The 15,293-nt window shown below is 45.9% G+C and overlaps 1 protein-coding gene across 1 annotated transcript in view; it reads left to right on the top strand.

Moving 5' to 3' along the window:
- The window catches only part of eif2ak3 (eukaryotic translation initiation factor 2-alpha kinase 3), a 78,608-nt gene that overhangs the window by 48,269 nt on the left and 15,046 nt on the right, over positions 1-15,293 (top strand). Inside the window, exons 5-10 of the mRNA XM_031787622.1 lie at positions 4,700-5,000; positions 7,547-7,718; positions 8,235-8,363; positions 9,768-9,890; positions 12,406-12,635; positions 12,888-13,000. Coding sequence (XP_031643482.1) covers positions 4,700-5,000; positions 7,547-7,718; positions 8,235-8,363; positions 9,768-9,890; positions 12,406-12,635; positions 12,888-13,000 — 1,068 coding nt within the window. The remainder of the gene's footprint in view (positions 1-4,699; positions 5,001-7,546; positions 7,719-8,234; positions 8,364-9,767; positions 9,891-12,405; positions 12,636-12,887; positions 13,001-15,293) is intronic.

Below are 15,293 nucleotides of genomic sequence, written 5' to 3' on the forward strand. Positions count from 1 at the left end.
CTCTCTCTCTCTAGGTGGAACTGTAACATTCTGGTTCTCTCTCTAGGTGCAACGGTAACATTCTGGTTCTCTCTCTAGGTGGAACGGTAACATTCTGGTTCTCTCTCTAGGTGGAACTGTAACATTCTGGTTCTCTCTCTCTAGGTGGAACTATAACATTCTGGTTCTCTCTCTCTCTAGGTGGAACTGTAACATTCTGGTTCTCTCTCTAGGTGGAACTGTAACATTCTGGTTCTCTCTCTCTCTAGGTGGAACTGTAACATTCTGGTTCTCTCTAGGTGGAACTGTAACACTGGTTCTCTCTCTCTCTCTAGGTGGAACTGTAACATTCTGGTTCTCTCTCTAGGTGCAACGGTAACATTCTGGTTCTCTCTCTAGGTGGAACTGTAACATTCTGGTTCTCTCTCTCTAGGTGGAACTATAACATTCTGGTTCTCTCTCTCTCTCTAGGTGGAACTGTAACATTCCGGTTCTCTCTCTAGGTGGAACTGTAACATTCTGGTTCTCTCTCTCTCTAGGTGGAACTGTAACATTCTGGTTCTCTCTAGGTGGAACTGTAACACTCTGGTTCTCTCTCTCTCTCTAGGTGGAACTGTAACACTCTGGTTCTCTCTCTCTAGGTGGAACTGTAACATTCTGGTTCTCTCTCTCTAGGTGGAACTGTAACATTCTGGTTCTCTCTCTCTAGGTGGAACTGTAACATTCTGGTTCTCTCTCTCTCTCTAGGTGGAACTGTAACATTCTGGTTCTCTCTCTCTCTCTAGGTGGAACGGTAAGATTCTGGTTCTCTCTCTCTCTCTAGGTGGAACTGTAACATTCTGGTTCTCTCTCTCTAGGTGGAACTGTAAAATTCTGGTTCTCTCTCTCTAGGTGGAACTGTAACATTCTGGTTCTCTCTCTCTCTAGGTGGAACTGTAACACTCTGGTTCTCTCTCTCTTTGTGGAACTGTAACACTCTGGTTCTCTCTCTCTCTAGGTGGAACTGTAACATTCTGGTTCTCTCTCTCTCTAGGTGGAACTGTAACATTCTGGTTCTCTGTCTAGGTGGAACTGTAACATTCTGGTTCTCTCTCTCTCTAGGTGGAACTGTAACATTCTGGTTCTCTGTCTAGGTGGAACTGTAACATTCTGGTTCTCTCTCTAGGTGGGAACTGTAACACTCTGGTTCTCTCTCTCTAGGTGGAACTGTAACACTCTGGTTCTCTCTCTCTCTCTAGGTGGAACTGTAACATTCTGGTTCTCTCTCTCTCTAGGTGGAACGGTAACATTCTGGTTCTCTCTCTAGGTGGAACTGTAACATTCTGGTTCTCTGTCTCTCTAGGTGGAACTGTAACATTCTGGTTCTCTCTCTCTCTAGGTGGAACGGTAACATTCTGGTTCTCTCTCTCTAGGTGGAACTGTAACACTCTGGTTCTCTCTCTCTAGGTGGAACGGTAACATTCTGGTTCTCTCTCTCTAGGTGGAACTGTAACATTCTGGTTCTCTCTCTCTAGGTGGAACTGTAACACTCTGGTTCTCTCTCTCTAGGTGGAACTGTAACATTCTGGTTCTCTCTCTCTCTCTAGGTGGAACTGTAACATTCTGGTTCTCTCTCTCTCTCTAGGTGGAACTGTAACATTCTGGTTCTCTCTCTCTCTAGGTAGAACTGTAACATTCTGGTTCTCTCTCTCTCTCTAGGTGGAACTGTAACATTCTGGTTCTCTCTCTCTCTCTAGGTGGAACGGTAACATTCTGGTTCTCTCTCTAGGTGGAACTGTAACATTCTGGATCTCTGTCTCTCTAGGTGGAACTGTAACATTCTGGTTCTCTCTCTCTCTAGGTGGAACTGTAACATTCTGGTTCTCTCTCTCTAGGTGGAACTGTAACACTCTGGTTCTCTCTCTCTAGGTGGAACGGTAACATTCTGGTTCTCTCTCTCTAGGTGGAACTGTAACATTCTGGTTCTCTCTCTCTAGGTGGAACTGTAACATTCTGGTTCTCTCTCTAGGTGCAACGGTAACATTCTGGTTCTCTCTCTCTCTAGGTGGAACTGTAACATTCTGGTTCTCTCTCTCTAGGTGCAACGGTAACATTCTGGTTCTCTCTCTCTCTAGGTGGAACTGTAACATTCTGGTTCTCTCTAGGTGGAACTGTAACATTCTGGTTCTCTCTCTCTCTAGGTGGAACGGTAACATTCTGGTTCTCTCTCTCTAGGTGGAACTGTAACATTCTGGTTCTCTCTCTCTCTCTCTAGGTGGAACTGTAACATTCTGGTTCTCTCTCTCTCTCTAGGTGGAACTGTAACATTCTGGTTCTCTCTCTAGGTGGAACTGTAACATTCCGGTTCTCTCTCTCTCTCTAGGTGGAACGGTAACATTCTGGTTCTCTCTCTAGGTGGAACTGTAACATTCTGGTTCTCTCTCTAGGTGGAACTGTAACATTCCGGTTCTCTCTCTCTCTCTAGGTGGAACTGTAACATTCTGGTTCTCTCTCTCTCTCTAGGTGGAACTGTAACATTCTGGTTCTCTCTCTAGGTGGAACTGTAACATTCTGGTTCTCTGTCTAGGTGGAACTGTAACATTCTGGTTCTCTCTCTAGGTGGAACTGTAACATTCTGGTTCTCTCTCTAGGTGGAACTGTAACACTCTGGTTCTCTCTCTCTAGGTGGAACTGTAACATTCTGGTTCTCTCTCTAGGTGGAACTGTAACACTGGTTCTCTCTCTCTAGGTGGAACTGTAACATTCTGGTTCTCTCTCTCTCTCTCTAGGTGGAACTGTAACATTCTGGTTCTCTCTCTCTCTAGGTGGAACTGTAACATTCTGGTTCTCTCTCTCTCTAGGTGGAACTGTAACATTCTGGTTCTCTCTCTCTCTCTAGGTGGAACGGTAACATTCTGGTTCTCTCTCTAGGTGGAACTGTAACATTCTGGTTCTCTCTCTCTCTCTAGGTGGAACTGTAACATTCTGGTTGTCTCTCTCTCTCTCCAGGTGGAACTGTAACATTCTGGTTCTCTCTCTCTAGGTGGAACTGTAACATTCTGGTTCTCTCTCTCTCTCTCTAGGTGGAACTGTAACATTCTGGTTCTCTCTCTAGGTGGAACTGTAACATTCTGGTTCTCTGTCTAGGTGGAACTGTAACATTCTGGTTCTCTCTCTAGGTGGAACTGTAACATTCTGGTTCTCTCTCTAGGTGGAACTGTAACACTCTGGTTCTCTCTCTCTAGGTGGAACTGTAACATTCTGGTTCTCTCTCTAGGTGGAACTGTAACATTCTGGTTCTCTCTCTCTAGGTGGAACTGTAACATTCTGGTTCTCTCTCTCTCTAGGTGGAACTGTAACATTCTGGTTCTCTCTCTCTCTCTAGGTGGAACGGTAACATTCTGGTTCTCTCTCTAGGTGGAACTGTAACATTCTGGTTCTCTCTCTCTCTCTAGGTGGAACTGTAACATTCTGGTTCTCTCTCTCTCTCTCTAGGTGGAACTGTAACATTCTGGTTCTCTCTCTCTAGGTGGAACTGTAACATTCTGGTTCTCTCTCTCTCTCTCTAGGTGGAACTGTAACATTCTGGTTCTCTCTCTCTAGGTGGAACTGTAACACTCTGGTTCTCTCTCTCTAGGTGGAACTGTAACACTCTGGTTCTCTCTCTCTCTCTAGGTGGAACTGTAACATTCTGGTTCTCTCTCTCTAGGTGGAACTGTAACACTCTGGTTCTCTCTCTCTCTAGGTGGAACTGTAACACTCTGGTTCTCTCTCTCTCTCTAGGTGGAACTGTAACATTCTGGTTCTCTCTCTCTCTAGGTGGAACTGTAACATTCTGGTTCTCTCTCTAGGTGGAACTGTAACACTCTGGTTCTCTCTCTCTAGGTGGAACTGTAACATTCTGGTTCTCTCTCTCTCTCTAGGTGGAACTGTAACACTCTGGTTCTCTCTCTCTCTCTAGGTGGAACTGTAACATTCTGGTTCTCTCTCTCTCTTGGTGGAACCCTAACATTCTGGTTCTCTCTCTAGGTGGAACTGTAACACTCTGGTTCTCTCTCTCTCTCTCTAGGTGGAACTGTAACATTCTGGTTCTCTCTCTCTAGGTGCAACGGTAACATTCTGGTTCTCTCTCTCTCTCTAGGTGGAACTGTAACATTCTGGTTCTCTCTCTCTCTCTAGGTGGAACTGTAACATTCTGGTTCTCTCTCTCTCTCTAGGTGGAACTGTAACATGCTGGTTCTGTCTCTCTCTCTAGGTGGAACTGTAACATTCTGGTTCTCTCTCTCTCTCTAGGTGGAACTGTAACATTCTGGTTCTCTCTCTCTAGGTGCAACGGTAACATTCTGGTTCTCTCTCTCTCTCTAGGTGGAACTGTAACATTCTGGTTCTCTCTCTAGGTGAAACTGTAACATTCTGGTTCTCTCTCTCTCTCTAGGTGGAACTGTAACATTCTGGTTCTCTCTCTAGGTGGAACTGTAACACTCTGGTTCTCTCTCTCTAGGTGGAACTGTAACATTCTGGTTCTGTCTCTCTCTCTAGGTGGAACTGTAACATTCTGGTTCTCTCTCTAGGTGGAACTGTAACATTCTGGTTCTCTCTCTCTCTAGGTGGAACTGTAACATGCTGGTTCTCTCTCTAGGTGGAACTGTAACATTCTGGTTCTCTCTCTAGGTGGAACTGTAACATTCTGGTTCTCTCTCTCTCTCTAGGTGGAACTGTAACATTCTGGTTCTCTGTCTAGGTGGAACTTCAGCGTGGGGAGCTTTGAGCTGAGGTTTGTTCCCGACAAACAGCTGACCAGCAACTTCCTGGAGGGAGAGATGGCGAGCGGCGAGGCCATGTGGAAGGAGGAGCAGAGGAGCAGCGGGCAGAAGGTTATCATGGAGGAGACCACAGACAACCACAGACACACAACCACAGACACGCACACTGACACACCTGGGTCTGGGACACCAGACCTAGTCATCAAGGTGTCTGTTCCTGACTGGAAGGTGATGGCCTTCAGCGCCCAGCCTGGAGGAAAGCTGGTCTGGGAACAGCAGGTAATTATACATCTGTAACACCTATTAACAGTCCTGGAAGACAGCTGGTCTGGGAACTGGTTTCTGTCTCCCATTCATCCACTGACCACTGAATAGTTTTAATTTGAAGATTGTTAATGGTACTCTTTTTTGCTCATTAGACAACGCTGCCGCGGGATTGGTCATGTGCTGAATGACATCATGTTTTGCTTTGTGGAAAAAGTGACATTTGTAAATGGAGTTGAGCCTCTTGAGTTATTTGACAAAGGGAAGTGTCATAGAAACGGCAGATTATGCTCTTTCTGATTCTATATAGAAATCACCGTGTTTTACCTGCATGTGACCGAAGGAGGATTTGATAAATCGATGCTCCTTTCCCTGCATCTATCAATTACAATATGCAGTTATCTATTCATGTTCAATTTGACAACTTATAATAGTGTCATTCATCAGATTATTGTTCATCTGGCCCATATTCTAACTCTCTTAAAATGTGTGAGTTTCAGTAGTTTCAATGGGCAGGTTGACTAGCATTGTATGTTTCCCGCTCATCAACTTGGATAGAGTCAAGGATATGTTTTGCATTATTCTGAAGGCAACACACAGAATGTTTTCATTTGTCTTACATGTGATTGGAAATAGAGTTTCAGCAGATACAACATTCCTGTAGCAGCTTCTTTTTACACAGTAAAACGTGAAAGAGAAAAGTAATCAAACCCGCTGTCAAATGATTACCCTGAACGCTGAGAAATGGGCGTAGCACCAATTCCTCATTACACATATTGTTGTTCTAAATTAAATTGTCTTCTTCACCCTCGTCATTCAGTTCGATCTGATTTACATTGTGTAGTAGCTTGCACCGTTATCGTCCATTTGTCATTCAGTGGGCTGACGTCGTTTGCCTTCGCTGGATAGAGTCAAGGATATGTGTGTTATTATTCTGAAGGCCTACTGCAACACACAACATGTCAAGGATATGTATGTTATTATTCTGAAGGCCTACTGCAACACACAACATGTCAAGGATATGTGTGTTATTATTCTGAAGGCCTACTGCAACACACAACATGTCAAGGATATGTGTGTTATTATTCTGAAGGCCTACTGCAACACACAACATGTCAAGGATATGTGTGTTATTATTCTGAAGGCCTACTGCAACACACAACATGTCAAGGATATGTGTGTTATTATTCTGAAGGCCTACTGCAACACACAACATGTCAAGGATATGTGTGTTATTATTCTGAAGGCCTACTGCAACACACAACATGTTTTGATTTTTCTACATTTGATCATTAACTTCTTGATGCACCCACCCAGTTATCGGGATCATTTTCGTCAACATCCGCTGAATTGCAGAGCGCCAAATTCAAATTAAATTACGAAAAATATTACATTTTCATGAAATCACTAAAAATCCACCTGGTGTGTCAGATTTCAAAAAAGCTTTTTGGCGAAAGCATACCAAGCGTTTATGTCAGGACATCTCTCTCAGCAGACAAAACATTACAAACAGCTAGCAGCCAAGTAGATTAGTCACGAAAGTCAGAAAAGCAATGAAATTAATCGCTTACCTTTGATGATCTTCGGATGTTTTCACTCACGAGACTCCCAGTTACACAATAAATGTTCCTTTTGTACCATAAATATGATTTTATATCCAAAATACCTCCATTTGTTTGGCGCGTTATGTTCAGAAATCCACAGGCTCGAGCGGTCACGACATCGCAGATGAAAATTCCAAATAGTATCCGTAATGTCCACAGAAACATGTCAAATGTTTTTTATAATCAATCCTCAGGTTGTTTTTAAAATATATAATCGGTAATATATCAACTGGGACTGTAGCTTTTTCAATAGGAGAGGGAGAGTCAATGGCTGCCCCACTGTTGCGCAAGCAAAACTCTGCGAACACCCAGCCATCCAATGACGCGATGGGATCTTTCTTGCTCATTTTTCAAAATAAAAGCCTGAAACTATGTCTAAAGACTGTTGACACCTTGAGGAAGCCATAGGAAAATAATCTGGTTGATATCCCTTTAAATGGAGGCAAGGCATCCAGTGGAACAGAGCGCCTTCAGGAAAAACAGCACTTCCTTGTTGGATTTTCCTCAGGTTTTCGCCTGCAATATCAGTTCTGTTATACACACAGACAATATTTTGACAGTTTTGGAATCTTTAGAGTGTTTTCTATCATAATCTGGCAATTATATGCATATTCTAGATTCTGGGCCTGCGAAATAGACAGTTTCATTTGGTTACGTTTTTCATCCAATCATCAAAATACTGCCCCCTACACTCAACAGGTTAATAGAGCTCTAGTAAATTCAGGGAATGTCAGGGAAGGAGCAGGACATGGCAGATATTTTCAAACGTCAGTGGCTTTTGACCTATGGCGGTTCTACTGTTAGTTTTCCAACCTAGCCTGATCCCAGATGTATTTGTTCTGTCTCGAGAACTCCTATGGTCATTGTCAAGACAGCACAAACAGATCTGTGACCAGGCTATCTCCAACCTCTCTATTCGGTGTTCAGCCTAGTTTTGACACACGTTTCCCCCTGTAGTTCTGCACGCCCATAGCCTCTGCCTGGTTGGTTGGAGGGGGGAAGGTAACGCCCATCAGCCTGTTTGATGACACGCCCTACAGCAGTCGTCCTGACGCGGAGGAGCAGGAGGAGGAGGACGAGGACATTATGGAGGCGGCTCGGGGAGCTACTGAGTCCAGCGTATACCTGGGTATGTAAAAACCCTAACCTCTGACCCCTAAACCGGACGCTAACACCAGACACCATAGGCCTACACAGTCACTACGGGGGAGGCTTTGGGAGCTACTGAGTCAAGCGTATACCTGGGTAACCAAACACGATCGGTAACAGACTATCACAGACACTGTACTGTTAGTCACTATGGGGGAGCCATTTCATTCATCTGTACCTGCTGTAGATCAGAATACAGTCTCAAGGTAGACATCTTGTTATCAGCTGCTGGCAGATTCACCAGACGGTTCTCAGGGGATTGAGTTTCTCACATAGCTGGAGATGTTTTTAAATAATGACTGTTAGTGTCAGTGCTAAGCCTCTCCCCCAGGTCCTGTGATTGGTTGTCAGTGCTAAGCCTCTCCCCCAGGTCCTGTGATTGGTTGTCAGTGCTAAGCCTCTCCCCCAGGTCATGTGATTGGTTGTCAGTGCTAAGCCTCTCCCCCAGGTCCTGTGATTGGTTGTCAGTATCAGTGCTAACCTTCTCCCTTCCCAGGTATGTATCAGGGCCAGCTGTACCTGCAGTCGTCCGTCAAGATCTCAGAAAGGTTCCCATCTAAAGCCCTAAACGGGCCCGGTCCGGACCCGGACACCGTCCCTACCATCAGATGGAAACCTCTCATACGTACGTACTTCTATGACTGTATCTGCTGTCTGGAGTTAGTGTGTCCAGCCTGCTGTCTGGAGTTACAGTGTGTCCAGCCTGCTGTCTGGAGTTACAGTGTGTCCTGTCTGGAGTTAGTGTGTCTGGCCTGCTGTCTGGAGTTAGTGTGTCCGGCCTGCTGTCTGGAGTTAGTGTGTCCAGCCTGCTGTCTGGAGTTACAGTGTGTCCTGTCTGCTGTCTGGAGTTACAGTGTGTCCAGCCTGCTGTCTGGAGTTACAGTGTGTCCAGCCTGCTGTCTGGAGTCACAGTGTGTCCAGCCTGCTGTCTGGAGTTACAGTGTGTCCAGCCTGCTGTCTGGAGTTACAGTGTGTCCAGCCTGCTGTCTGGAGTTACAGTGTGTCCAGCCTGCTGTCTGGAGTTACAGTGTGTCCAGCCTGCTGTCTGGAGTTACAGTGTGTCCAGCCTGCTGTCTGGAGTTACAGTGTGTCCAGTCTGCTGTCTGGAGTTACAGTGTGTCCTGTCTGGAGTTAGTGTGTCCAGCCTGCTGTCTGGAGTTACAGTGTGTCCAGCCTGCTGTCCTCAGTTAGTGTGTCCAGCCTGCTGTCTGGAGTTACAGTGTGTCCAGCCTGCTGTCTGGAGTTACAGTGTGTCCAGCCTGCTGTCTGGAGTTACAGTGTGTCCAGCCTGCTGTCTGGAGTTACAGTGTGTCCAGCCTGCTGTCCTCAGTTATTGTGTCCAGCCTGCTGTCTGGAGTTACAGTGTGTCCAGCCTGCTGTCCTCAGTTAGTGTGTCCAGCCTGCTGTCTGGAGTTACAGTGTGTCCAGCCTGCTGTCTGGAGTTACAGTGTGTCCAGCCTGCTGTCTGGAGTTACAGTGTGTCCGGCCTGCTGTCTGGAGTTACAGTGTGTCCAGCCTGCTGTCCTCAGTTAGTGTGTCCAGCCTGCTGTCTGGAGTTACAGTGTGTCCAGCCTGCTGTCCTCAGTTATTGTGTCCAGCCTGCTGTCGGGAGTTACAGTGTGTCCAGCCTGCTGTCCTCAGTTAGTGTGTCCAGCCTGCTGTCGGGAGTTACAGTGTGTCCAGCCTGCTGTCCTCAGTTAGTGTGTCCAGCCTGCTGTCGGGAGTTAAAGTGTGTCCAGCCTGCTGTCCTCAGTTAGTGTGTCCGGCCTGCTGTCTGGAGTTAAAGTGTGTCCAGCCTGCTGTCCTCAGTTAGTGTGTCCAGTCTGCTGTCTGGAGTTAGTGTGTCCAGCCTGCTGTCTGGAGATGCAGTGTGTCTACCCTGCTTGTCTGGAGTTACAGTGTGTCCAGCCTGCTGTCTGGAGTTAGTGTGTCCAGTCTGGAGTTACAGTGTGTCCAGCCTGCTGTCCTCAGTTAGTGTGTCCAGCCTGCTGTCTGGAGTGAGTTTTAATGCAGTGTCTCTTTCACGCAGATTCTCCATCTCGGACTCCTGTTCTGGTTGGTTCTGATGAGTTTGACAAATGTTTGAACAACGACAAGTTCTCTCATGAAGAATACAGCAACGGTGCTCTGTCAGTCCTACAGTACCCGTATGGTAAGAACCTACTGTTATAACATGTTATAACCTCCTGTTATACTGTCAGTCCTGCAGTACCCGTATGGTAAGAACCTACTGTTATAACCTCCTGTTATACTGTCAGTCCTACAGTACCCGTATGGTAAGAACCTACTGTTATAACATGTTATAACCTCCTGTTATACTGTCAGTCCTGCAGTACCCGTATGGTAAGAACCTACTGTTATAACATGTTATAACCTCCTGTTATACTGTCAGTCCTACAGTACCTGTATGGTAAGAACCTACTGTTATAACATGTTATAACCTCCTGTTATACTGTCAGTCCTGCAGTACCCGTATGGTAAGAACCTACTGTTATAACATGTTATAACCTCCTGTTATACTGTCAGTCCTACAGTACCCGTATGGTAAGAACCTACTGTTATAACATGTTATAACCTCCTGTTATACTGTCAGTCCTACAGAACCCGTATGGTAAGAACCTACTGTTATAACATGTTATAACCTCCTGTTATACTGTCAGTCCTGCAGTACCCGTATGGTAAGAACCTACTGTTATAACCTGTTATAACCTCCTGTTATACTGTCAGTCCTACAGTACCCGTATGGTAAGAACCTACTGTTATAACATGTTATAACCTCCTGTTATACTGTCAGTCCTGCAGTACCCGTATGGTAAGAACCTACTGTTATAACCTGTTATAACCTCCTGTTATACTGTCAGTCCTACAGTACCCGCATGGTAAGAACCTACTGTTATAACCTGTTATAACCTCCTGTTATACTGTCAGTCCTGCAGTACCCATATGGTAAGAACCTACGGTTATACTGTCAGTCCTGCAGTACCCGTATGGTAAGAACCTACTGTTATAACCTCCTGTTATACTGTCAGTCCTACAGTACCCGTATGGTAAGAACCTACTGTTATAACATGTTATAACCTCCTGTTATACTGTCAGTCCTACAGTACCCGTATGGTAAGAACCTACTGTTATAACATGTTATAACCTCCTGTTATACTGTCAGTCCTGCAGTACCCGTATGGTAAGAACCTACTGTTATAACATGTTATAACCTCCTGTTATACTGTCAGTCCTGCAGTACCCGTATGGTAAGAACCTACTGTTATAACATGTTATAACCTCCTGTTATACTGTCAGTCCTACAGTACCCGTATGGTAAGAACCTACTGTTATAACATGTTATAACCTCCTGTTATACTGTCAGTCCTACAGTACCCGTATGGTAAGAACCTACTGTTATAACATGTTATAACCTCCTGTTATACTGTCAGTCCTGCAGTACCCGTATGGTAAGAACCTACTGTTATAACATGTTATAACCTCATGTTATACTGTCAGTCCTACAGTACCCGTATGGTAAGAACCTACTGTTATAACATGTTATAACCTCCGGTTATACTGTCAGTCCTACAGTACCCGTATGGTAATAACCTACTGTTATAACATGTTATAACCTCCTGTTATACTGTCAGTCCTGCAGTACCCGTATGGTAAGAACCTACTGTTATAACATGTTATAACCTCCTGTTATACTGTCAGTCCTACAGTACCCGTATGGTAAGAACCTACTGTTATAACATGTTATAACCTCCTGTTATACTGTTAGTCCTACAGTACCCGTATGGTAAGAACCTACGGTTATACTGTCAGTCCTGCAGTACCCGTATGGTAAGAACCTACTGTTATAACCTCCTGTTATACTGTCAGTCCTACAGTACCCGTATGGTAAGAACCTACTGTTATAACATGTTATAACCTCCTGTTATACTGTCAGTCCTACAGTACCCGTATGGTAAGAACCTACTGTTATAACATGTTATAACCTCCTGTTATACTGTCAGTCCTGCAGTACCCGTATGGTAAGAACCTACTGTTATAACATGTTATAACCTCCTGTTATACTGTCAGTCCTGCAGTACCCGTATGGTAAGAACCTACTGTTATAACATGTTATAACCTCCTGTTATACTGTCAGTCCTGCAGTACCCGTATGGTAAGAACCTACTGTTATAACATGTTATAACCTCCTGTTATACTGTCAGTCCTGCAGTACCCGTATGGTAAGAACCTACTGTTATAACATGTTATAACCTCCTGTTATACTGTCAGTCCTACAGTACCCGTATGGTAAGAACCTACTGTTATAACATGTTATAACCTCATGTTATACTGTCAGTCCTACAGTACCCGTATGGTAAGAACCTACTGTTATAACATGTTATAACCTCCTGTTATACTGTCAGTCCTGCAGTACCCGTATGGTAAGAACCTACTGTTATAACATGTTATAACCTCCTGTTATACTGTCAGTCCTGCAGTACCCGTATGGTAATAACCTACTGTTATAACCTATTATACTGTTATAACCTCCTAGTATAAAATCTTAACCACCTCTTCTTGTTTTACCATGTTGTTCAAAATGACATGGAAATGCATTGTTGATTTATAATAGTACAAGTTATTGAGTTGGTTTGATTGATTGACTGGTTCCTTTCTCTGTTCCCCAGACAACGGGTACTACTACCAATACAGTAAGCGTTACCGTGGGCGACGCGGCGTGGCGGAGGTGTCTCTGCTGAAGGGTGGTGGTGCACCGGGGGAGAGGAGGAGGAAGGATCCGGTCCTGTTACTGCCCTGGTGGAAAGAGATTCTAGGGACCATGGTGTTCTGTATCGCTGCTACCACCTATATAGTCAGGAAGTTCTTCCAGCCCCCCGCCCCGGTGGAGTACATACGGGTACGAACACACACCACCTTCACATGTCAGCCACAGACGTTTTCTTCCTGTTCTTCATTAGTGCACACCGTAGCAAAATGTTTCACAGCGGATAGGTTCAAGGCGTTTCCAGTTTAGTTTTCATCGTCTGTTTGGTGTCTGGTGAATACGACCCTGTACGTAGAGGGGGGAGGGGGGTGTTCAGAAGTGTTTTTGTTGTTGTTTATGGATCAATGTTAATTAATAATCCCGTCTCTATCCTGATCTCCGTAGCAACGCAAGGAGTCGGAGACTCAGTGTCAGACAGACAGCAAGTATGACCTTGAGGTGGCCGAACCCAAAGAGACGGTTGTCATGGAGACCCGCCCCAGTGAATATGTATCCAGGTATCGTACGGTGTTGACATTAAAACAGACCTGACAACTGAGTCACTAAAGCTACGTCCAAAATGGAACCCTACTCATATACTGATTCCCCCCCCCCAGTATTGATACTGTATAGTAGCTGATAGCCCCCCCCAGTATTGATACTGTATAGTAGCTGATGGCCCCCCCCCCAGTATTGATACTGTATAGTAGCTGATATCCCCCCCAGTATTGATACTGTATAGTAGCTGATAGCCCCCCCCTCCAGTATTGATACTGTATAGTAGCTGATAGTCCCCCCCCAGTATTGATACTGTATAGTAGCTGATAGCCCCCCCCAGTATTGAAACTGTATAGTAGCTGATAGTCCCCCCCCCCAGTATTGATACTGTATAGTAGCTGATAGTCCCCCCCAGTATTGATACTGTATAGTAGCTGATAGCCCCCCCCCCCCCAGTATTGATACTGTATAGTAGCTGATAGCCCCCCCCCCCCCCCAGTATTGATACGGTATAGTAGCTGATAGCCCCCCCCCCCCCCAGTATTGATACTGTATAGTAGCTGATAGCCCCCCCCCCAGTATTGATACTGTATAGTAGCTGATAGCCCCCCCCTCCAGTATTGATACTGTATAGTAGCTGATAGCGCCCCCCCCCCCCCCCCCCCCCCCCAGTATTGATACTGTATAGTAGCTGATAGCCCCCCCCCCCAGTATTGATACTGTATAGTAGCTGATAGCCCCCCCCCCCAGTATTGGTACTGTATAGTAGCTGATAGCCCCCCCCCCCCCCCCCCCAGTATTGATACTGTATAGTAGCTGATAGCCCCCCCCCCCCAGTATTGATACTGTATAGTAGCTGATAGCCCCCCCCTCCAGTATTGATACTGTATAGTAGCTGATAGCCCCCCCCCAGTATTGATACTGTATAGTAGCTGATAGCCCCCCCCCCCCCAGTATTGGTACTGTATAGTAGCTGATAGCCCCCCCCCCCCCAGTATTGATACTGTATAGTAGCTGATAGCCCCCCCCCAGTATTGATACTGTATAGTAGCTGATAGCCCCCCCCTCCAGTATTGATACTGTATAGTAGCTGATAGCCCCCCCCCCCCCCCCAGTATTGATACTGTATAGTAGCTGATAGCCCCCCCCCCCCCCCCCCCAGTATTGATACTGTACAGTAGCTGATAGGCCCCCCAGTATTGATACTGTATAGTAGCTGATAGCCCCCCCCAGTATTGATACTGTACAGTAGCTGATAGCCCCCCCCAGTATTGATACTGTATAGTAGCTGATAGCCCCCCCCCCCCCCCCAGTATTGATACTGTATAGTAGCTGATAGCCCCCCCCCAGTATTGATACTGTATAGTAGCTGATAGCCCCCCCCCCCCCGTATTGACACTGTATAGTAGCTGATAGCCCCCCCAGTATTGATACTGTATAGTAGCTGATAGCCCCCCCCCCCCAGAATTGACACTGTATAGTAGCTGATAGCCCCCCCCCCCCAGTATTGATACTGTATAGTAGCTGATAGCCCCTCCCCCCCAGTATTGATACTGTATAGTAGCTGATAGCCCCCCCCCCAGTATTGATACTGTATAGTAGCTAATAGCCCCCCCCCCCAGTATTGATACTGTATAGTAGCTGATAGCCCCCCCCCCCCCAGTATTGATACTGTATAGTAGCTGATAGCCCCCCCCCCCCCCCAGTATTGATACTGTATAGTAGCTGATAGCCCCCCCCTCCAGTATTGATACTGTATAGTAGCTGATAGTCCCCCCCAGTATTGATACTGTATAGTAGCTGATAGCCCCCCCCCAGTATTGAAACTGTATAGTAGCTGATAGTCCCCCCCCCCAGTATTGATACTGTATAGTAGCTGATAGCCCCCCCCCCCCAGTATTGATACTGTATAGTAGCTGATAGTCCCCCCCCCAGTATTGATACTGTATAGTAGCTGATAGCCCCCCCCCTCCAGTATTGATACTGTATAGTAGCTGATAGTCCCCCCCAGTATTGATACTGTATAGTAGCTGATAGCCCCCCCCCAGTATTGATACTGTATAGTAGCTGATAGCCCCCCCCCCCCAGTATTGATACGGTATAGTAGCTGATAGCCCCCCCCCCCCCCCCCAGTATTGATACTGTATAGTAGCTGATAGCCCCCCCCCCCCCCAGTATTGATACTGTATAGTAGCTGATAGCCCCCCCCCCCCCCCAGTATTGATACTGTATAGTAGCTGATAGTCCCCCCCAGTATTGATACTGTATAGTAGCTGATAGCCCCCCCCCCCACCAGTATTGATACTGTATAGT

The sequence above is a fragment of the Oncorhynchus kisutch genome, linkage group LG14, assembly GCF_002021735.2.
Source record: "Oncorhynchus kisutch isolate 150728-3 linkage group LG14, Okis_V2, whole genome shotgun sequence".
Classification (NCBI taxonomy): domain Eukaryota; kingdom Metazoa; phylum Chordata; class Actinopteri; order Salmoniformes; family Salmonidae; genus Oncorhynchus; species Oncorhynchus kisutch.